The following is a 23,256-nucleotide window of genomic DNA, read 5'->3' as shown; positions in this document are numbered from 1 at the left end:
ATACATTATATGTTAATAAAAATAATTTAAAAGAAAAAAATATCATTTTAGTCCTTTTCCCAGTTTTTCTTTTAAAGATTTATTTATTTGAGAGAGAGAGATCACAGAGGGGGAAGAAAGGGGAGAAGCAAACTCACTGCTGAGGAGGGAACCTGATGCGGCGTTCCATCCCAGGACACTGAGATCATAACTCAGCTGAAGGCAGAGGTTTAAGTGACTGAGCCACCCAGGCACCCCTTTGCCGAGTTTTTAACTGTGTTATTCACTTTTGTTTTCAAGTTGTAAGAGTTCTTTATATATTCTGGATATTAATCACTTGCCTGATCAATTATTTGCACTAATCTCTCATTCTGTGGCTTGTCTTGTCTCTCTGTTGGTGGTGTTTTTCAACACACAAACATTTTAAATTTTGATATAGTCCAATGTATGTATCTATATTTTTTATTGCCTGTGCTTTGGCTATCTAATCAAAGAAATCACTGCCAAATCTAATATCATGAGGTTTTCTCCTATATTTTCTTCTAAGTTTCCTAGTTTTAGTTCTTACAGTCATAGTAATTTTAACATCTTTTTCTGCTAACTGCTAACTAAAAATTCTAGGGTTCCTTTGAGTCTGTTCCTATTTTCAATGTTCTGTCTCATGCATGCACAGATGGAGATGACCCAAAGCCCCTGGATGGGTAAGGAAACTCATTCTCCAGTTCTTTTCTTCTCCTATATCTATATACCTATATCCTATATACCCTGCTATCTCTCAAGGTCTTTTTTCCTGGTTTCTTTGGTCTGAATATGGTTTTCAGACCACCTGAAAAACTCTGGTTTTTCTCTGAGTTGTAATAGCCCATAATGTCATTAATAGAGGAAAAATCATTAATTAATTAATTAATGGGGAAAAGTCACAAAAGGAAAACAACATCAATAAGGAGGATTCCTCATTCTCTCTTTAAACTATAGACTCCATTTTCCCACATCTGCAGGTCATAAAAATAGGTTTTCTATTGTAGTTTTGGCCTCCTGTGCTATCATTGCATTGGTTTTATGACTGGAGCCTGCCTTCAGGTCAAAGCTGCAAAAGAAATTCAGTCTTGTAGTTTTGACTCTTCTTCACAATCCACTTGCTTTTTTACTTTTTGATCTTCATGTAGTTGCTCTTCAGGTTTTGTCTAGAGTTTTTACTGTGAGCAGTGAAAAAAAGAGGTTGCAGTGAACCTATTACATCTTGGAGGGAACTGGAAAGTTGTGTGCTCCACGAGAGAAGGGACAATAACCAGTTTTACCCTTGATCTATTATGTGGTAAACACTTAATAAATATTTTTGAAACAAATATGGAGTGAACTGAGAATTTTATTTTTTTATAGATTCCATTTATTTTTTGACAGAGAGATCACAAAAAGGCAGAGAGGCAGGCAGAGAGTGGGGAGGGGGGAAGCAGGGTCCCTGCTGAGCAGAGAGCCCGACGTGGGGCTCGATCCCAGGACCTTGAGATCATGACCTGAGCTGAAGGTGGATGCTTAACCCACTGAGTCACCGAGGTGCCCCAAGAACTGAGAATTTTAAAATGCCACATACTCAAAATGACAACAAAAACAGAAACATTTCTGCATGTTAAGAAGAAAGGAAGGTTTGGAGAGCTAGGACCCTGGCTAAGGTAAGATTTAAGATTTTTAAAGATTTTTAAAAAGATTTTTGGTACAAAAAAGGGGGAAGATAAAGAGGAAAATCCAGATACCTGAGTAATTTAGGGATCGGAAGCAGGCTAGGCAGGATATATGAGCTTTAGCTCTCTCCCCATTGCCCCCTTCTTTCTTTTTAAATATTGTGCCTATCTGTTTTCCTTTGGACTTCTCACTTCCCCTGGAGATGTCTTTTTCTTAGATAATCAATTTTTCAAATGCCAATTTCCTTAATACAATACAAATTTTGTAATTTATTATTATTTTTTTAAATATTTTATTTATTTATCAGAGAGAGAGGAGGGGAGAGAGCGAGCATAGGCAGACAGAGTGGCAGCAGAGGCAGAGGGAGAAGCAGGCTCCCTGCTGAGCAAGGAGCCCAATGTGGGACTCGATTTTGTAATTTAAAATGTAGATAAGCTCCTAACATTTATTTTTCTTTTAATAAATTCTTAGGAGTCAGTTTCTTGACAGAATAAATCTTGTCAACAACTCTGTGCAATTTTCAAAATAAATTTGATATAAACAATAGCCTACCTGTATAAATCAGAATTGTGGCAATCCAGGTGTCTAGGGGTTACAGTGACTGTATCCTGTTAGGAGTCCTCTCATTATACGTCTGGATAGCCAGCAAAATGGAAAGAATGAGGGCTTTGAAATCAGAAATATACTACTTGCATGATCTTGGGGGAAATTATAGTATCTGGTTATCTTTTAATGAGCATAATACTATCTACTCTTCTTACTTTGTGCTCACAGGTAGAGAAGGCAGAACAAAATTTGACACTAGCCAATCAAATCTGATTCTACTAGACATTAGGGCATGATTTTCATATATTAACAAAAAGAAGACTTAATAGTGGTTTTTATATTCTAGTATCTTTTATGATCACTTCAGTTTCATTATTAATTTTATGATATATTTATTTCAGTAAGCTTCTTTTTAAAACTTTATTTATTTGAGACAGAGATTAAGAGAGTTGGCAGGGAGGGGTAGAGAATCCCAAGTGGACTCCATGCTGAGTGTGGAGCATGATGAGGGGTTCAATCCCACAACCTTGAGATAACAACCTGAACCAAAACCAAGAGTGGGATGCTTAACGGACTGTGCTATCCAGGTGCCCCTCAATAAATTTCTTAAAAATCTTTTTTGGGGGCGCCTGGGTGGCTCAGTGGGTTAAACCGCTGCCTTCGGCTCAGGTCATGATGTCAGGGTCCTGGGATCGAGTCCCGCATCAGGCTCTCTGCTCAGCAGGGAGCCTGTTTCCCTCTCTCTCTTTCTGCCTGTCTCTCCGACTACTTGTGATTTCTCTCTGTCAAATAAATAAATAAATAAATAAATCTTAAAAAAAATCTTTTTTGGAATAAGACAGAAATAATTAAATATAGACTACATATCTTGCTATTATGGGGATAAAGTGAGATGTTTTTACAGTTCATAGCAAAAGCTATGGTATTCAACTGATAATTTTTATTAGAAATGGGGGATGCTATCATATTGTTAGATTTTGCTTTTAAAGTGGTAGAAAGTTTTGATGGATTTAAGAGGCTCTGGTTTTATTAGAATGTCTCTTTTATTATAAATGTTAACAGAAACAGTAGGGTATCATAAAGTTGGGAAATCCAAGCTTTCTGCTACATAGTATTGAGTCAATTTCTTGTCACTTCACTTCCTTGTCCAGACTTGTAAAATGGGGGAGAGAGGGAGGAGGTTAGATGATCAAAGGTTTTTGCCACTTTTAAGTCTACTCTCCTTTCTATTCACTTATGGACTTACTAAGAAACAGCATGAGAGAATATCAACACATGTTGCTTGGGAACTACCGACACATCTTATATAAATATGTATATATGTATGTATGTATGTATATCATATAATAGAAACAACTAGTTGTCTTTCCTTGGTCTGTGTTCTTGTACTCTATACTGTTTATCATTTTGAAGCAGTATTGTGCAACGGCGACATCTATTGACTTTATCCCTACCATTCAGCAAAATTTATGGCCAATTCTTAGTTTTTTTAAGTATGGATCATTCACTCTGTGGTTTAACCAAATGCTTTAAAATCATTCCTTATTTCTCTCCCCTACAGATGTAAAAATATCAATTAAGTTTGACAGCAGTATTAATAATTGGATACATAATAACTGAAATTTCTTTCAAAAAATCTTAATACTTAGAATTAAGTATAAACTATTCTAAGTGAGATTGCAGCTTTTATTCCTTCCATTGAAAGCAGAACTGGGATTTGAATTCAGGTGTGTTTCAATATGTAGCCCATGCCCAGAGTCACTAAGTATTACTGACACATAATGCTCATTTAACATATATTTATTAAATGAATGTTAGGTAAAGCATAAGCATCAATGTGTATTTACATGTATTATTTTAGGATGTTTGGAGCTATTGTTATCTTTCATACAAAGAAGTCTTTTTGAGTGTATGTCAAAGATCATCGAGTAAAAACTTAGTATAAGCCTTTCTGAACAAATGAATTTGAAAGTTGTATCTACAAAGAGAATATTCTTTATACAGAGCATTCAAATTAGAACAGGACTTTTTGTTTTGTTTTTAAGATAATGACTAGTTGGCATTATTATTTAATCAGGACAATACAAATCTGGACTAAATGAGTACTCCAATTCAAATCGACTTTGCCACTGTTAAAATTCCTATAGTATTAGGTGTTTGTTCTCATTAATCAGGTATTATCTTGAATTTTTATTCTTTTCAGGTGCCGAGATCATGTTTCTACAATAAAATGGTAAGGTTTTCCAGGGTTCAGAACATGTTTTATATCCTTGTCTTTCCCTTAGCCCTAACCATAATGGTTTTCCTCACCAAATAGTAAAGTTACCAACAATTTACCCAGAATCCGTGGTTTTCCACGATAGGGCATCAAACTATCATGGTTTTCTCTCTAGTTCTCTTGATTCTACATTTCAGTCACATTACACTGTTACTTGTTCTCCCATGCATTTTTTGTTTTCTTTGCTTGTAATACTTTACCACTGCATCTCTTCTTTGTAAATGAAATGTATTGGTTAAGGGTCTTTCCAACAGAATTTCCTATAAGGCATTGCACAAAACTAAGTCGTCTTTCTTTTTTTGAATTCTCACATCATATTATCACTTGTCCAACCTTCGTTCTAGCTCTCTGGTTGTCCTTTCTTGGTCTTCTTTTTCTCTATCCATCCTTTGAGTGTTGGGGTTCCTCAGCACTCTTCCCTATCCCCTCTTCTCTTCTTCTTCTATATACATTTCTTAAGAAATTTATTTTATTCTCATGGCTCCAATTATGAGCAATATGCTGATGAGTCTGCCTAGAGAAGCTCTGTTGAGTTTCTAAATAGTGTATTTAAGTACTTACTGGATATCTCTACTTCATTGTGTTTACAAGCATCTTAAGCTCAATATATGCACAACTGAACTCAAAACCTTCCCCCACTAAGTCTATTCCTTCTTCAGAGAATTTCCTATTTCAGAGAACAAAGCCACCATCTACCTGTTGCTGAAACTAGAAACCAAGGAGTCATTCCTTCTCCTTCCCTGCTGATATCCACTGATTAGTAAATCATGTTAATACAAGCTCCTAAGTAACTGAAAATTTTGTCCACTGCTCTCATTATAAATTGCTGCTGTTCCAGTCCAGGCTATAGGCCCCTTTTCCCATAAGCTCTGTAATGATGTTTCAACTGGTTCTCCCTACTTCCAGTCTTGGGCCTCCCTTTTTAATGTCCACAGTGCAGCATAATCTAAAATATAGCATGATTATGGCAACTTCCTGCCTAATATTTCTCAATGGCTCCCCATAGAAGAAAAATGTCCAAACTCAAACTCAGCTATGGAACGCACTTTAATAAGGGCTAAACTTGTCCTTGCCAATCTCATTTTTTACTTGGCTTTTTAAACTTCAGCTGTATTTTAGTTCTTTAAACTTGCCAACCCTCATATCTCTGAGACTTTATATATTCTGTATATTGTCTTCCAACCCTACACCACTGTTTTTTGTACAAATAACTCTCTATCAGTGTTGAGCTCCTCCCTTTAGAATTTCCCTTTAGGATGCATCCTTATCACAGCATCCATCCCTTACCACAGCATTCATCTCACTATTACAATTGCTCGTTTAACTATCATCATGCTATTATTTGACAAATATTCACTGACAGCCCACTGTGTAACTGGTACTGAATTCATTCTCCTTTGTACATAGAGTTTAGTCAATACAGGGTATTGTGGAAGCACATATAAAATGTGCTTGGGAGAGGGTGCAAGAAATGCTGTTTAGTGACTTGCATTTCCCTACTAGATTAAATCAGTGATTTCATAATCATCTCTGAGTTCTTTAAATTACCTAACACAGATGGTAGGTAATTATCTAATCTCATTAACTGTTGAATTTTAAACATACAGAAAAAGTTTTTGAATTGTAAAAGGCCTCTTGCCAGCCATTACTTTCTACCTAGCTGTTTTTCTTTGATATCATTTTGGACATAATAAAGTATAAAAAGCAAAGAGACAAACTACTACACTAAAAAATATGGGACTTGTTGTCAGAACACTGTGGTTAATAATTCTGCCACTTACTAGGTAGGTGTCCTTGATCAAGACCCTTAACCTTTCTGAGCCTCAGTGTCCTCATCTGAAAAAGGTAGTTATAAAATTAAAAGAGATAAGAGAAAATAAAAACATAAAATGAATATCCCATCCATTTTTTTTTCAAAGAAATGGAACAAACAGTCCTAAAATTTATATGGAACCAGAAAAGACCTCGAATAGCCAAAGGAATATTGAAAAAGAAAGCCAAATTCTGGACTTCAAGCTCTATTACAAAGCTGTCATCATCAAGACAGTATGGTACTGGCACAAAAACAGACACACAGATCAATGGAACAGAATAGAGACCCTCAACTATATGGTCAACTAATCTTGGACAAAGCAGGAAAGAGTCCAATGAAAAAAGACAGTCTGTTCAACAATTGGTGTTGGGAAAATTGGACAGCCACATGCAGAAAAATGAAATTGGACCATTTCCTTACACCACACATGAAAATAGACTCAAAATGGATGAAGGACCTCAATGTGAGAAAGGAATCCATCAAAATCCTTGAGGAGAACACAGGCAGCAACCTCTTTGACCTCAGCTGCAGCAGCATCTTCCTAGCAGCATCGCCAAAGGCAAGGGAAGCAAGGGCAAAAATGAACTATTGGGATTTCATCAAGATCAAAAGCTTTTGCACAGCAAAGGAAACAGTTAACAAAACCAAAAGACAACTGACAGAATGGGAGAAGATATTTGCAAATGACATATCAGATAAATGGCTAGTATCCAAAATCTATAAAGAGCTTAGCAAACTCAACACCCAAAGAACAAATAATCCAATCAAGAAATGGGCAGAGAACATGAACAGACATTTCTGCAAAGAAGACATCCAGATGGCCAACAGACACATGAAAAAATGTTCCACATCACTTGGCATCTGGGAAATACAAATCAAAACCACAATGAGATACCACCTCACACCAATCAGAATGGCTAAAATTAACAAGTCAGGAAACGACAGATGCTGGCGAGGGTGTGGAGAAAGTGGAACCCTCCTACACTGTTGGTGGGGATGCAACCACTCTGGAAAATAGCATGGAGGTTCCTCAAAAAGTTGAAAATAGAGCTACCCTATGACCCAACAATTGCAATACTGGGTATTTACTCTAAAGATACAATCGTAGTGATCTGAAGGGGCACGTGCACCTCAATGTTTATAGCAGCAATGTCCACAATAGTCAAACTATGGAAAGAACCTAGATGTCCATCAACAGATGAACGGATAAAGATGTGGTATATATAAACAATGGAATACTATGCAGCCATCAAAAGAAATGAAATCTTGCCATTTGCGACAATGTGGATGGAACTAGAGGGTATCATGCTTAGGAAAATAAGTCATTCAGAGAAAGACAACTATCACATGATCTCCCTGATATGAGGAAGTAGAGATGCAATGTGGGGGGTTGGGGGGTAGAAGAAGAAGAAACGACACAAGATGGGATCAGGAGGGAAACAAACCATAAGTGACTCTTAATCTCACAAAACAAACTGAGGGTTGCTGGGGGTAGGGGGGTCGGGAGAAGGTGGTGGGGTTATGGACTTTGGGGAGGGTATGTGCTACGGTGAATGCTGTGAAGTGTGTAAACCTGGCGATTCACAGACCTATACCCCTGGGGCTAAAATTACATTATATGTTTATAAAAAAATAAAAAAATTTAAAAAAATAAGAAAAAAAGCATATTATAAAATGCAAAAGGCTACCCAAATGCTGTCTATTATTGTTATATACTATTATTATTATTATTATTATATGAGTAAATGCAAATTAAGTCTCCCTATTACTGGTCATTCCAGCTCTATAGGCAACAGGATTTCCAAATTTCATCCTTCATCCCCACTTTACTATTTAAGAGTTAGGGTTTTGCAATTTAATAAACACATATTGATGGAAGTGGTTAAAAGAAAAGCCCCCACACAACAAAATCAAACCTAAAATTTAACAAGTAAATATTAAAGGGGATAAGAGAGAAAAAAGCAGCAGCCTATGAAAATCTAGAATTTAGAAACATGGATGAAAAAAAAAATCAAGTCTTTTTTTTTTTTTTTTTTTCTTAATGTTAACTGGAAGGGGAGGTGGCACCAAAGAATAATGCTGTGAGTCATTTATCAATAAAATGGTCACCTATTGAGCTGGGAAGTCAGGATATCTGGGTTCAAGAACTTGCTCAGTCACTAATTTATCACTAATAACCAGGAAGCCAACCCTCCCAACAGTCTGGTCTTATGACTCCTTGGCTATTATGATCTTTTCCTCCACCCTATCTCAGCTACCCACTAATAAGGCCACAAATCTCAAATGGGCACTTGATCCTACCCAGCTATGTACTCTATGCTTTTCTAGTATTGCTATTGACTGAATATTTGTGTCCCCTCAAAATTCATATGTTCAAATCCTAACCCCTAAGGTGATGGCATTGTGAGGTGGGGGTCTTTGGTATATGAGTAGGTCATGAGGACAGAACCCTCATGAATGGGATAAATACCCTGGATGAAAGTTCCTGAGAGCTTATTCCATTTTGACTACTGTGAACCAGAAATAGGGTTCTCCCCAGACACTGACTCTGCCAGCACCTTGATCTTGGACTTCCCAGCTTCTAGAACTATGAAAAATAAAATTGTTTATAAGCTACCTAGTCTATGCTATTTTGTTAGAGCAGCCCACACAGACCAAGGCAAGTATGACAGCCTTCTGTCCTTTAGAATGATATTTTAGGGCGTCTGGGTGGCTCAGTTAGTTAGGTGTCTGCCTTCAGCTCAGGTCATGATCCTAGGGCCCTAGAATCAAGCACAGCATCAGGGTCCTTGCTCTGGGAAGCCTGCTTCTCCCACTCCCTCTGCCTGCTGCTCCCCGTTCTTGTGTTCTGTCAAATAAATAAATAAAGTCTTAAAAAAATAATAAAATAAAATGTCTATTTTATGTCTTCTTCTCACCCCTTAAACCTTCTACCCAAACATTCTTCCTCTCTCTCCTTACTGATCTAGCCTCAGACCTTCTACTTTCTTGAGAAAAAGAGAATCAGTATCAGGCAGAAACTCTCTCCTGAGATCACTGAATCTATTCATCTGCCTGCATGGCTATCTATACTCATTGCCTTTCTTCCTATTACTATAAATTTTATGTTCATGTTTCTGAGCCAATACATCTACATATTCCCTGGATCCTATTCCCTCTTGTTTTATCAAAGACTTCACTCTTAAAATATACACATTCTCTCTTATACTATAATTTTTCTCCTCTATGGAATAATTCCCATTAGCCTAGAAACACACTTCAGTATTCCCATCTTTGAGAATTCTACTTTGACCCCACGTATTCCTCTATTACCTACATTTCTCACTCTTCTTCATGAAATATCATGAGATATCTATAGTGCTGTTTATTTCTTCGCATTACATTTTCTCTTCATTTTGCTTGTCAAGGCACATAACTACTACATGTTGCCAAAATCCAATGATCAGATCTCTTTATTTGATTTTTCAGTATGTTTCAATAACACTAGCCACCGCATTCTTGGGTTTTCTTCCTACTTCCTGAGCTACTCCTTCACCATCTCCTTTGCTTGCTTCTTTTCTTCTGCTTTACCTCTAATCATTGGAATGCTTTCTATGAATACACTTTCTCCAGGCAGTTTTTTTCTATGTGCTGATAAATCTCAACTTTGTATCTTTGGTTCCTTACACAGAACTCAAGACACAGGACTTACTTTGGATTTCTAATAAACATATCAAACTGAAGGTGAGCAAAGTAAAAACCCTCCCCCCCCCCACACACATACACACACACACACACATTTTCTTCTTTAGTCTTTTTCATTTGGTATATGGCACAACCATCCACTCAAATTAAAGAGAAGAGCCTAGGAGCTTCTCTTTTTTTCTAACCCCAATATTCGTATCATCATCAAGTCTGTAGGTTCTGCCTACAAATACATTTCATACCCATCCACTTCTTATACCACTTAAGACCAAACTACTGTCATTTCTTCCTGGATCACAACTATCTTCTGCTACTACTCTTTTCCCCCAATCCCTATGATACATTAACCACATAACAGGAAGAACACATCTTTTTTTCAATGTAAATCAGATTATATTACTCCCTTCCAGAAAACTCCCTGCTTGTTTATCATCACACTTTAAATGAATTCCAAACTTATTCCATGGGTAGATAGATCCCCATGACCTATTCAAAGCCCTATGTGATTTGGCTCCTACTTATCTCATTAAAGTCATATTACACCACTTTATCCATATTCCAGCTACAGAAATCTTATGGTGTTCCCTGAAAGAGCCAAGCTCTTTCCTACTGTAAGATTTCTGCAATTGGAGTGTCCTTTAACTGCAGTGCTCTGATCCTTAATATTTCTGTGGTTGGCTTTTTTACATCACTGAGGTCTCAGTACAAATGTTAGCTCTTTGGAGAGCCCTTCCATAACAAATAAATCTAAAGCAACTTCTTCCCCAGTATCTCTCTCACTTCATACTGTTTTACTTCTTCAAGTCACTTAACATTATCCAAATTTTCCTTGTTCGTATCTTGTTTCCCTTTTCACTAAATTTTAAGTTCCATGAGAACGGGGATCTTGCCAGTCTTTTTTTACCATTTATTCCGAATAATGGCAAAATAGTAGCTCCGTAAGGATACTTACTGAACTCCCGTTCCTGAGTGAGTCACTCAACCTCTCTCACATTTGCGAACTTCCTGGAGCTAGACTTGGCTCTGCGTCCAGGGACTACAAAGGTGTATAAGGCATGACTCCTTGAGGATCTCATCCATTTATTCCTTCAATATTTACTGAATGTATATTATACTAAGTTCAGGTACTGTTTAATCTGTGTTTAGTTCCCTCTTCAGTAAACTGGAATTTTGTGAGCCAACTCCATCTGACAGAAATGTATAAACAGCATATGAATATGCAAATAATGTACAAAATGAGAGGTAGCATAAACATGTTATTTATATAGTACCCCTACTGCACAAGCCTCTTTCCTTTTGTCTGGTAATGGGTGGGAGCTCATGACAAGAGCCAACTGATAAAAAGCTATATAAATTTTGGTACTCACAGAAGGCAATAAATATGAATGCCCTTTTCATAGGCACATAGTAACTACACCATCCGGGGTCATGAATTCTTTAGTTGCGATAGTAACAAGTGTTACTTTTCCACAGTGCTGTCGCACAAATATCAATTCTATTTATCCTCATGGAAAATTAGGGAGTATGGGGGTCAAGTGCTCCTCTCCCATTGCACCATCTAATTTTTCACAGACTCTAGGGCACACATCGAGGGGTGTCAGGGACTTGGTAGGGCCTGCAGAGCTCTTACCACTCCTGAATGATGAACTGGACACCTGGTCCCTGTGCAACAACTGTCCTTAATCCTTCAAAAGCATTGATCTAAGGGGCTTGTCCCCTGTGATAAAGCCAACAGAAAGGGGCTGGGGCCGGGGGAACGCGAGGAGGGTAAATTAGGGAGGAAGGTCTTCCAGGGATAATAAGCAACGAATCCTGGAACACACCTCCAGTCACAAGAGCATGTTAAGGTTCATCTGCAGATAGTCACCGTTTGTACAACAGTCTGCCCTTAATAAAATTACTTTTGCAGTCAATCTTGACTGACAGACCTCTTTTTTCTTACTTGCGAATTACCTGCAAAACGAGAGAAACAGAGGAAGAAGGGAAAGAATAAAGAAGAGATGTGGGATGAGGGAGTACAGCAACGAGTCAGGGAGAGGGTTCGTGGCTGTTTCCCCAGCCTCGGAGCTACGCATCCTGCAGCAGCGGGAGGTAAGGAATTCCTCAGGTCCGCAGGAAGGGCAGGACCGCGGGAGACCAGGGACCAGGAGTGCCCAAGGGCCTGGAAAGGGAGAGAGTTGAGAAAAATGGACCGTACCTACAATTCCTTCAGCATCCCTCGCTACCCCGGGAGCAGCCCTGGCGCCCAGCAACCGCCGCGTACACCACGCGCCGCGCGGGCGGGAGAAGGCCGCCGAGACCCAACCCTCGCGCGGGCCGCTAGGGCCGAGCTTACCGCCGCTGGCTCCCCGGAGGGCGGCGGGGCGGGGTCCGGGCGGGGCCTGGCGGGGCGGGGCGGGGCTAGTGACGGAAGCGCCATTGAGCGGCGTGGTGGGAGCTCTGGCCTGCGGAGGTGAGGGTTTTGGGGTTTGCTGGAACCGACTGGTGTGCTGTCAGTTTGTTCGACCCTTTCCTTTCCACGTCTCTTGTGAATATTGATCTATTGGGTTGTCAAAGTCCAGGGACAGGGTAGACATCACAGGGCCCTTCAGCCAAAAAGCAGCACCAGGCGGCGGCACCCGCCAGAAGTGACTTGTCACAACTCACAATATGTTTCCTCTTCAGTCAGCTGAAATATCAGTTGTAAAAGAGAATAGTCTCTGTGGTTAAGACTGTCTGGGCTCAAATTTCAGCACTGCCACTCTATAGCTATGGGATGACAGACAAATACGTAGCCGGCCCGAGCTTCCGTTTTCTCTGCTGTAGAGGACGTGGTTGCTGGTGGTGTGAGAAAAATGAACTGATACAAGACAAGTGTCTGGAGCAGGGCTTGGTACAAAGCAAACACTCAGTGTCCTGTTATTACCAAAAACCTATTTTTTCCCCCCATGAAATCTTATGTGGAGACCTTCTTATGAAACGAAAGCAGAGCTACTCTAGTTGAGGGTGGGCCCCTAGAAGCTTTGGATTCTTAATCCTAAACCTCCTCTGATGGAATCTCCAAGATTCCTAAAAGATGATAAACAACTGTCATTGGATTAAGTCCAAATTTCTTATAAACTGCCCTTGTCTAACTTTGCTCCTGCTACTCCAAAGAACTTCAACTCCTGCACACACTGTAATCCTTTTAGCCTATGTGGGGTTTTTTTGAAGTTATTATTATTATTATTATTATTATTATTGAGAGAAAGAGAGAGTGTATGCCTAGGAGTGGGGGTCGGGGTGGGTGAGGAATGGAGGCAGGGCGGAGGGAGAGAGAATCCCAGGCAGGCTCCAGCCCTAGGAGGCGCTCCATCCCAGACCCTGAGATCACGATAGCCGGAATCAAGAGTAGGACGTTTAACCGACTCACGCAGGCGCCCCTAAAGTTATTCTATCAAGCGATCAAGCGTGTTCTCTTTCCCTTTTTCTTATTTATCCTTTAAAATCTGACTTAAATTACAGTTCTTTATTGGGTGATAAAAAAAAATCTTCATCTTTAGCATGGTGTATGCATTCCAGCAAGGACTGAAAGTTATTTTCTCCCTTGTTTCAGGAGAGTAGACCAGATTTTTTGTGATTATAGCATTAGGGAAATGCTTTGTTCTCCTGGCAGCGAAGTGAAAAACAGGGTACTGGTGGCGGTCAAAATGGTAGCGTTGGTTAGGAAGGCTTTTGAGAGGAGTCTGATAGCCTCCAGGGCCATGCTCTGTGCTCCAGATGCAATGAACTACTGAAGAGTTTAGTGCTTTAGGGTCCATCTAAGGAGGATGGAGGCACATCAACAAGTGGGATTTTGGAATTCTCATCGGAAGGCTCAAGCCAGATTTAATTTGGGCTCAACAACTAAAACCTGTGTTACCTACTCCTAAATTGCAAAGCAATTCCCACTGCTTACAAAGAACTACATAAACTATTCATCTAGAAATACAATGTTCTGAAAGATTTAAAAAATAATGTCCTTCATTTATTTAAAGATAACATGATGAAAATTTAATAATGGTTCAAAAAACATTGATGCATTTTCTTATAAAAACTCAATAGTAACTTAATAATGAAGTTGATTACATGATTGCAACCATGTCATTGAAAACAAAACACTTTTGAGGAATGAAGAGAAACTTATTAATGATAGCATTTTTCACTAAATTTGACATGATAAAAATTGCTTTAAAAATGTCTTCTATATAAATGGTTTTGTACATTGGGAAGCAATAAATTGAAAGGTGATCAAGTAATAAAGATAGAAATGTGGTCAGTGATCTATTTGGTACAATTTAACTGTCGATTTTCTTTTCCAATCCTCCTGTCACTAATTTTCTTTATCAACCTTAAGTGCCAATTTTTATTATATTCCAGTCTTTACTATTTCAAACTTTCCTAATATGCCCATTCATGACCTCGTTCTCTCCTTCTTCTTCTTACTCTCTAATATTAATACATCAATTTAAATTGAAGATCCAATTCTTGAAGAAAAGTATCATGTCTTATTCATATTTGTATTCTCTACAGTGTCCATTTCCCACTAGAAATCAAGTTCCATTAAGCAGAGCCCTTGAACATCTTGGCCATTGCTGAATTCCTGGGTATTTAGCATAATTCCTGGCATCTAGTAGAGTATTATGAGTGCATTCTGAGTGAGTGAATGAATGGATTTTAAAACATAAGCTCCATGAAGGTAAGGATTTGTCAGTTTTATTCATTGCAAAATGAATATTTGACAATTACCAGGTGACTGAATGAGTATTTGGAAAGTTCAATATTCATTATATACAATAAAAGTTCTTCAATCTGTATATCTTCACAGAAGTCAAATATAAAGTATTTATGATGCCTTTCACCTAATTCAGTGGATGATGTATCTTTAAGACATCCTTTGAACTGCAAGAGTAAAATGTAAAAGAATGAAAATAAAGTGGATGTTTACATTGAGTAGTTTCAGTTTTGTTCCTTGTACTTTCCTGTGCTCTAAATTTTTTGCGGTGAAAATGTCTTATCTTGCAATCAGGAAAAAAATACTATTTTTAAAGAGCGTAAAGGATGAGATCATTTGCAAATATGTGGCTGAGGAAACTTTAAGGACACCCAGGTCCAATCAAGGTTATCTGGAGTTAAAAAGAGAGAAAAATACTGGAATGTGAAAACAATTTAGAGCTGAAACCTAATCAGCCACGCCCCCCCAAATAAAAAAACAAAAAAACCTCTTGGAGGAGAGATGGATGGAACTGATCCTAGAGAAAAAAGGACATGGTAGAACAAGTACTTATAGTAATTTTTTTAGAAGTGTTCTTGAAGTATGACCTCCTTGTTGTGGACTGTTTTCCCCAAATTCGTATGTTGAAACCCTAATCCCCGAGGTGCTGTTCTGTGAGATGGGGCCTTTGGAGGTTATTAGGATTAGGTGAGGTCATGAGGGTGGGGCCCTCATGATGGGATTCGTGTGCTTGTAAGAAAAGATACCAGAGAGTGTACATACTCCCCCTCTCCCACCCCATTCTCATCTCTTTCCCTACCACGTGGGAACATAGCAAGAAAGAGGCCATAAGCAAGCTCAGAAGAGAGCCCTCAGTAGAACCTGATTATGCTAGCACCCTCATGTTGGACTTCCATCCTTCAGAACTATGAGAAAATAATTGTGTGTTGTTTAAGTCACTCAGTCTGTGGTATCTTTTATAGCAGCCCAAAGAGACTAAGACAGAGCAAGGAGACTAAGATCTGAACTATTATGTGGCAAGTGGTTTTCTTTTTTTTAAAGATTTTATTTTGTTTTATTTATTTGGCAGAGAGAGAGATCACAAGTAGGCAGAGAGGCAGGCAGAGAGAGAGAGGGGGAAAAAGGCTCCCCAATGAGCAGAGAGCCCCGATGCCAGGGTTGATCCCAGGACCCTGAGACCGTGACCTGAGCTGAAGGCAGAGGCTTAGCCCACTGAGTCACCCAGGTGCCCCGGCAAGTGGTTTTCTATACTGGAAGAGGATCCCCTCAGCAATTCAGCCAATAAATGTTTATTAATTGCTTACTGTATTTCATGCCATGTGCAAACTAGTGAGGGTCCAAAGATAACCAAGACAAGGCTCTCACTCCTAAGGAGCTGATTTCATAGGAGACAAGAATGTAGACAAACTGAAAAAAGAGTTATAAGTGTTCTGACAGAAGTATCTTCTCTTTTATATATATCCCTTTTGTAGGATACATACATCCCTTTTATAGGGACTCAGGGGTTAGAGTAATTGTTTCTATCTGTGGTTGGGGTTGGGTAGGTTTGGTTGACCTGAGTCAACACTCTATATCAGGTTAACTCTGAGTTCACCAACCAAGTGGACAGCTGTGACTCACAATGTGGTGATAAACCTGAGGCTTCAATGGTGAGCCCTGCACAGGCCCATACTGGACATTTAGAGATTTAGATGGTGGCTGCTCACTGAGGAGAAGGAGAACTCGCTGCATGCTCTCCAAAATGCAACAGGCTATTGGTAGTGGCTAAATGGCTTCTTCTGCCCTTTCTACACTGTGAATTTCCACTTCTCATTCTTCTTTGGGGTCTTGACTATTTATAACAACATTCTTATTTACTTATACCAGTTGTATTTTTTATAAGTTAATAAGCGTTTGTATTTTTTTAATAAGTTAATAAGCGTTTGGAGCCTCAAAAACTATTGGAGAATGTGGGACCTAGCACTAACTGCAGCACCCTTCTGGGTCACATGCCTTTTGCTGTCTAAGTCTTAATCATCTCCCACATCCTAGCCAAGACCCTATTTTCTCTGGAAGCTGTGCCTAAACTACACTACCCCTGGGTTAGGTGGGTGCTCCTGTTATGAGCTTTCTTGACTCCCATATTTGCTGCTTTATAGCACTTATCATACTGTTTTGAAATCTCTTATCTGTCTCCTCCATCAGACTGACAGATCCTTAAGGACAGGAACAATAGCAGTTTTGATGATGTGCTTAGGTCATCAAAAACTTCCATTAAGTCTTTGTTGAATGAATCTGGTTTTAGAGCCTGTCAAAAGAGAGAACCAGATGAACATTGGCTTTATGTTGCTGCCACCAATGTACACCTAACCAATTAAGTTCAGTTTGAAATATCTATCTGAATTTTTGTGTAAATTAATACAATCCAAATAAAGAGCATGAACTAGAAGAAAACACAGTACCACAGAGTAACCAACATCAGGCTGATGTAAAAATGAAACTGTTATGGCTTCATAATATGTAAGCTTAATAAAAATTAAGCTGCTTTTAAATAGAGGTAAAAGTCATGGAGAAAGGATCTGGAACAGCAGTCTAAGGACAAAAGAGGAATGGATAGGCTTTATGCAAATCATCTTGGTAGTATCAGAATATTTATAATCTATTCATTTCACACATTTTAATATCTACTTTAAGATTAGACTGAACTTTGGATTCTGGGTTAAAGAGTTCTGAGTTCAGGGATATGACGAGTAAGTAATAAATGCTTCAGGGATACATACACCATGAAAAACACTGTGAACTATATTCAAATATAATTATTCTAGCAACTAGGCAGAAATTGATCTAGAGTCAAAGAGAATTTAAAGATGATACATTAAAGCAAAGATGGTCTGTTGAGTAAGTGGGATAAAATGTGACCTATGTAGATAAGCCTTTCTTCTACTGTCTTCTCTGTAAGCATGCCACAATGGTTGAAAATCTTGCCATAGAAATCACTCTTTCAGTTTAAGGTACTATCTTTAGAAAGCCTGCTAACATGCAAGATTATATTACTAAGTGATGGTAACATTCCATACAATGGTACCTCTGTCTCCCAAATCTGAACTTTTCTTACTCCTAAGAATCTCACTAAAGGATGCTTAGTGGGAGGTAATACTATCAGACCTCTTCAGAGCTGGGTGTGGTCATCACCAGTAGAATGTAAGAGGAGATATATGGCCAAATTCACATCATTTACTCAAAAATAAATTGCTTGCTTTGGATTCACCCTCTCCACTTCTTCCTGAAGTCTAGAAAGGAGACATGGGAGACATTCATCTTTAACCTGTCTTAGGGCTTAAGACATGTCAGAGCCTCAAGATAGAAGGACATGGGTCTCTAAGGAAAACCATGAACTGACTAATCATGACAGCATCAACCAGTCAGCCAGTTTCACGAAAGGGAAATAAATTTCTATTTTAAGTTCTATATTTTTTGGTTTCTCATTATAGCAGTTTACCTTACTCTAATTAATATTTCGTTTATGAGGTGGGCATAAATTTGACAGTTATCTCTCACCTACAGCAAAGGAAGAGCCTGAAGATATGGGTCACAAGAAACAAATAAGAAAGGGCTGAACCAGGGCACTCCTCAGGGGAAGGCAAACTCAGAAGCGCTGCTAAAATGGGAGACTCTGTGTTGTCAGTTAGGAGAAAGGATAAGGTCTTTAGATAGGTGCAAGAGGAAGAGCCAATGAAGACACTTGGCACACTTGAAAACTTTGGTGGGACCAATCAGTTAAAATAATTCACAGAAGGGTAACAAGAGAGGTCAAAATGGAGAAGAGGCAGATTGGCACAAAAAGTGGGAGTAGAAACTGATGAAGTGTTGCATTATGGTATTTAAAAATAAAAAAGTATAGAGGAGTCCAAAACATTTCAAGGTTTGAGTGGTCAGATGACCATGAATCATGAAATTATGACAGTAACAGTAAGTTAAATCAAGCTGTTGGTTAGTAGAACAGGATACTGAACTTGATCTTTTCCATGTTAATTTTAAATTGTGGTAGTGGTGAGCCTGGGTGGCTCAGTCTTTAAGCATCAGCCTTTGGCTCAGGTCATGATCCCAGGGTCCTAGGATCAAGCCCAGCATCTGGTTTACTGCTCAGTGGGGTGCCTGCTTCTCCCTCTCCCACTCCCCTGCTTGTGTTCTCTCTCTTGCTGTGTCTCTGTCAAATAAATAGGTAAAATCTCAAAAAAATAAATTGTGGTAGTACATTTTACTAAACAATGTAAGATACACAATTAAGAGGTATTTGAAAAAAAAAAAAAGAGAGGTCAAGAAATTAGGTTGGAGATGTAGAATATTACCACTGACATGAAAAGGACGGCTAAAAATGCTCTTTAAAGAAATAGCCACACTTTTGGTTCTATTACATTTAAAGCTTAAACATTACATATCTCAATATGCATCTAGATAACATAGACTTCGCTAGTTGGTAAAAGAAGTTTCTGGCAGCAGCTTTCTAATCATTACACTCAGCTTTGTCTCTTTTCACCTCTAAACTTGTATAGAGGTCTCTTCCTGAACTTCTTCACCTTTATTTTGATGTTCAGCTTTCCGGAGAAGCCTGGGACCCAGCAAACCAATGAGTAGACTTCCAATTGGGGCTGTGATGAGGATGGACAAAAATGCCACTGTCAACACATCCATTCCATATTCTTCTAACTGTTTCTCTCCATGTGATCTTGCTGTGTCCAAAGCCACAGATCCTATGGCAGCCTATAAAAGTTTAAAGGTAACAATGGAAACATAAGACAAGTGCATAGAGAAAAGCTGAATTATTTTGTCATTTGCAAAAACAAATTACTGTTCTTTTGCTCAGCTAAGAAAGTTCTATTAGTCTTCTTTCAAAGTATACTGCAGTGTTTTGGTTGTTTGAAAACTCTCCCTGCTTGGGGAAAGAATAATGATTTATATGTACCTATTTGCATAAGGTAGGGCTACAAAAATATCAGGCAAATATATGTCAAAACACAAGGCAAAGTCAGACTCACGATATTAATTAACTAGAACATGATACCATATATACTAAATTCCACCTGAGTAAAGATGAGAGTTACTGGTCATCTTATTCTTCTATCTTTACTAATTTCAAAGTAAGAAAAAAAAAGATGAAAAAATGCAGTGATACTGGAAGATGGTAAAGTTTTAAATGAAACAAACAAACAAACAACAAAAAAACAACCCATAAGAATAGGTACTTCTTTTAGAGGCTAACTAATTAAACATCATGAAACTTGACAATAAGAAGCTCCTTCAATACCTGAAGTTAATCTTATTAGGCATTTAGTTAATTTCTGCCTCAGGAGTTGGTAAAATATTTTATTTAAGATTTAATTCTTTTGGAAAGTTTCATGAAAATTTTTATTCTCTTTTACAGGCAAAATGCAACATTAATGTACATCGGAAAATAACATATATGCATATCTATATCTATATCTATAGATATATACATATCTATATATATATATAGATTTTATTTATTTATTTGACAGAGAGAGAGACAGCAAGAGCAGGAACATAGCAGGGGGAGTGAGAGAGGGAAAGTAGGCTTCCTGCCCAGTAGCAAGCTGGATATGGGTCTCTATTCCAGGACCCTGGGATCATGACCTGAGCCAAAGGTAAATGCTTAAAGACTGAGCCACCCAGGTGCCCTGGAAATAATATATTAAACAATCTGGTTACTCCCTTGTTCCACAGAACACAACAACGTTAGCCTCTAGGACAATGAAACAGAAGAGAAAATATCAGTATGCATGAAACAATGGCAGAGACTACTAATTGCCCACAAATATCTGAATATACTCTTCTATTATAGAACTCTTGAGTTTCAGCTGTTCATATTACTGTACAGATAGTTTTTCAGCCTTCTTTACAACATGCATTATTGTTGTAATAATGAAGATGAACATGCATTATTCAACATGTTCTTGATAACATTTCCTTATTTTATACTGGCTTTGGTAGCAGGAGAGTGCCATCTTTCAAATTTTAATGTTTAGGAACTCATCCCTCATACCAAAGTTATTAGAGTGATTATTTTGATATTTATCCACTAAAGTTACCAGAGGTAGCAAGGAAGCTAAAGATACTCTGAGGGAGAAACTGTTCCACTTATTGTACTACTAACCTCACAGTATTCATTTTTTTTTGACTTTTTAAAAGTTAACATATAATGTATTATTAGCCCCAGGGGTAGAGGTCTGTGAATCGCCAGGTTTACACACTTCACAGCACTCACCAAAGCACATGCCCACCCCAATGTCCATAACCCAATCACCCTCTCCCTACCCCTCTTCCCCCGGCAACCCTCAGTTTGTTTTGTGAGATTAAGAGTCTCTTATAGTTTGCCTCCCTTCTGATCCCATCTTGTTTCATTTTTCCCTTCCCTACCTCCCAAACCCCTGCTTTGCCTCTCAGATTCCCCATATCAGGGAGATCATATGATAGTTGTCTTTCTCTGATTGACTTATTTCGCTCAGCATAATACCCTCTAGTTCCATCCACTGTCATTGCAAATGGCAAGATTTCATTTCCTTTGATGGCTGCATAGTATTCCATTGTGTATGTGTGTGTGTGCGTGTGTGTGTATCACATCTTCTTTATCCATTTATAAAGAAGGTTCTTGATGGACATGTAGGTTCTTTCCATAGTTTTGGCTATTGACCTCACAGTATTCTTATCCCTTATGTCTCAGACTTCTTTGAAAGTCTGATGGAAATAAAACTTCTCTGGAATAATGCCAAAGTCCACAGCCACACAAAATCTGGCTTATAATTATAGCACATACAGATCCCCCAAAGCTTCCTAAATTTAGAACATCTCATCTTAGGGATGCCTGGGTGACTTAGTTAAGAATCTGACTCTTCAATCGGAGAAAGACAACTATCATATGACTCCCTGATATGAGGAAGTGGAGATGCAACGTGGGGGTTTGGAAAAGAATAAATGAAACAAGATGGGATCGGGAGGGAGACAAACCATAAGAAACTCTTAATATCACAAAACAAACTGAGGGTTGCTGGTGGGGAGAGTTGGGAGAGGATGGTGGGGTTATGGACATTGGGGAGGGTATGTGCTATATGGTGAGTGCTGTGAAGTGTGTAAACCTGGCAATTCACAGACCTGTACCCCTGGGGGCAAAAATACATTATTTGTTTATAAAAAAATTAAAAATTAAAAAAAAATCTGATTCTTGATTTGGCTCAGGACATGATCTCAGGGTGGTAAGATTGAGCCCCAAGTAAGATTTTTTTCCTTGGCCCCCGCCCCACTTGGGTGCATGCTCTCTCTCTCAAATAAATAAATCTAAAACAAAAAAAGAAGACATCTGATTTTCATTTCATAAAACAAAAATTTCCGTGTTTAAACAATTGCAAAATAATCAGAAAGAGATAGTTCAATATTGTTTGCTATAATTACTTTGAAAATAAAGAACATAATCAGAAATAAATTATGTTTGCAACAAATAATCTATACAGTTCTAATTTAATTAGTAATTAAATTTTACTAAATACCTGGTTAATACTTTCAAGCACCTATCTCTTCATGCCCTATTCATTACAGTGTACAATTTTTGGGTCATGGGATTGATATATTTGACAGAAGTTTTAGCTAGTTTGAAAAATTTACTACCAACCAATAATCTAGAAAATCAATAAAGCATTTTCTCAGTTGCTTTTCAATAAATTTTTTCCTTTATATATAAAGACTGTGGTCAAGCATAACTGATCATCAATTATATTGACATTGAAGTATTTCCAAATACTAAGATGCACCATGCTATTTATTTTTCACTCTCTTCTTGGAAGATATTGAAATGAAAAGGTTTAACAGCTATCTTTCTGGGTGATTTAGAGGGCTCTGACTGATAAAAATTCAACTCTTTCTTCTCATGACTACTGCTTTCTGGTTAGTGTGGGAATTTATTGGATTTTTAGTTGATTAAAATAATGCTGATGATCTAGATAAATTTAAATGAGCCATCATATTTAGGAAATCAGTATATGTAAAATAAAACTTTTAAAGAATAGATTAGTAAAAACCCTTTTCACAAATCAAATTTAGATTACATCTTTTCAACCAAATTTGAATAAACCCTCTTATTTAAAATTTCAGGGTGTCATAAAGAAATAGGAGTTAAAATGCTACACCATCCCATCCATCATTACCTGGACTGTGGCCTTAGGAAGCCATGCAAAAGAAATAAATATCTTTTCCTTGATGTTAAAACCAGCAAAACACACCATCAGAAATGTAGTCAAAATTCTTATCAATACTGCAATGCCCAGGATGGCAACACAAAGACCTGTAAGAAATATTTAATTTTTAGACATAATAAAGTACTGGGGGAGAAACTGTATCTCATGGTTATTGATTCAAAATACTATCAACTGTAATTATCTAAATATATTAAAAATTAAGAAGACAAAATGGTTAGGCATAATTTATCAAAACATCAATAACAAAGATCAAATCATTTTTTAAAAGAAGGTATTTTTCCTAGATTAAGCCAGAAATTAA

General features: G+C 38.0%; 2 protein-coding genes across 5 annotated transcripts in view; both read right to left on the bottom strand.

The window, feature by feature from the left end:
- The window catches only part of SLC9B1 (solute carrier family 9 member B1), a 66,546-nt gene extending 54,218 nt beyond the window's left edge, over positions 1-12,328 (bottom strand). The window contains exons 1-3 of one of the 3 annotated variants that reach the window (XM_059171868.1): positions 12,178-12,328; positions 11,804-11,933; positions 10,933-11,167 (exon numbers count right to left, since the gene is read on the bottom strand). The gene's annotated coding sequence lies outside the window, so the exon portion shown is untranslated. The remainder of the gene's footprint in view (positions 1-10,932; positions 11,168-11,803; positions 11,934-12,177) is intronic. The other 2 variants (XM_059171859.1, XM_059171850.1) reach the window with 2 other exon arrangements.
- Positions 12,329-13,995: 1,667 nt separating this feature from the next.
- Positions 13,996-23,256, bottom strand: part of SLC9B2 (solute carrier family 9 member B2) — a 53,926-nt gene continuing 44,665 nt past the window's right edge. For both annotated transcript variants that reach the window (XM_059171838.1, XM_059171832.1), the window contains 2 exons: positions 22,905-23,041; positions 13,996-19,452 (listed from right to left, as the gene is read on the bottom strand). In XM_059171838.1, the coding sequence (XP_059027821.1) occupies positions 19,231-19,452; positions 22,905-23,041 (359 nt within the window). In that variant the 3' untranslated portion in view covers positions 13,996-19,230. The remainder of the gene's footprint in view (positions 19,453-22,904; positions 23,042-23,256) is intronic.

The sequence above is a fragment of the Mustela lutreola genome, chromosome 1 (assembly GCF_030435805.1).
Source record: "Mustela lutreola isolate mMusLut2 chromosome 1, mMusLut2.pri, whole genome shotgun sequence".
Classification (NCBI taxonomy): Eukaryota; Metazoa; Chordata; class Mammalia; order Carnivora; family Mustelidae; genus Mustela; species Mustela lutreola.
The sequence above is the reverse complement of the archived record's forward strand: the minus strand, read 5'-3'. Positions and strand labels throughout refer to the sequence as shown.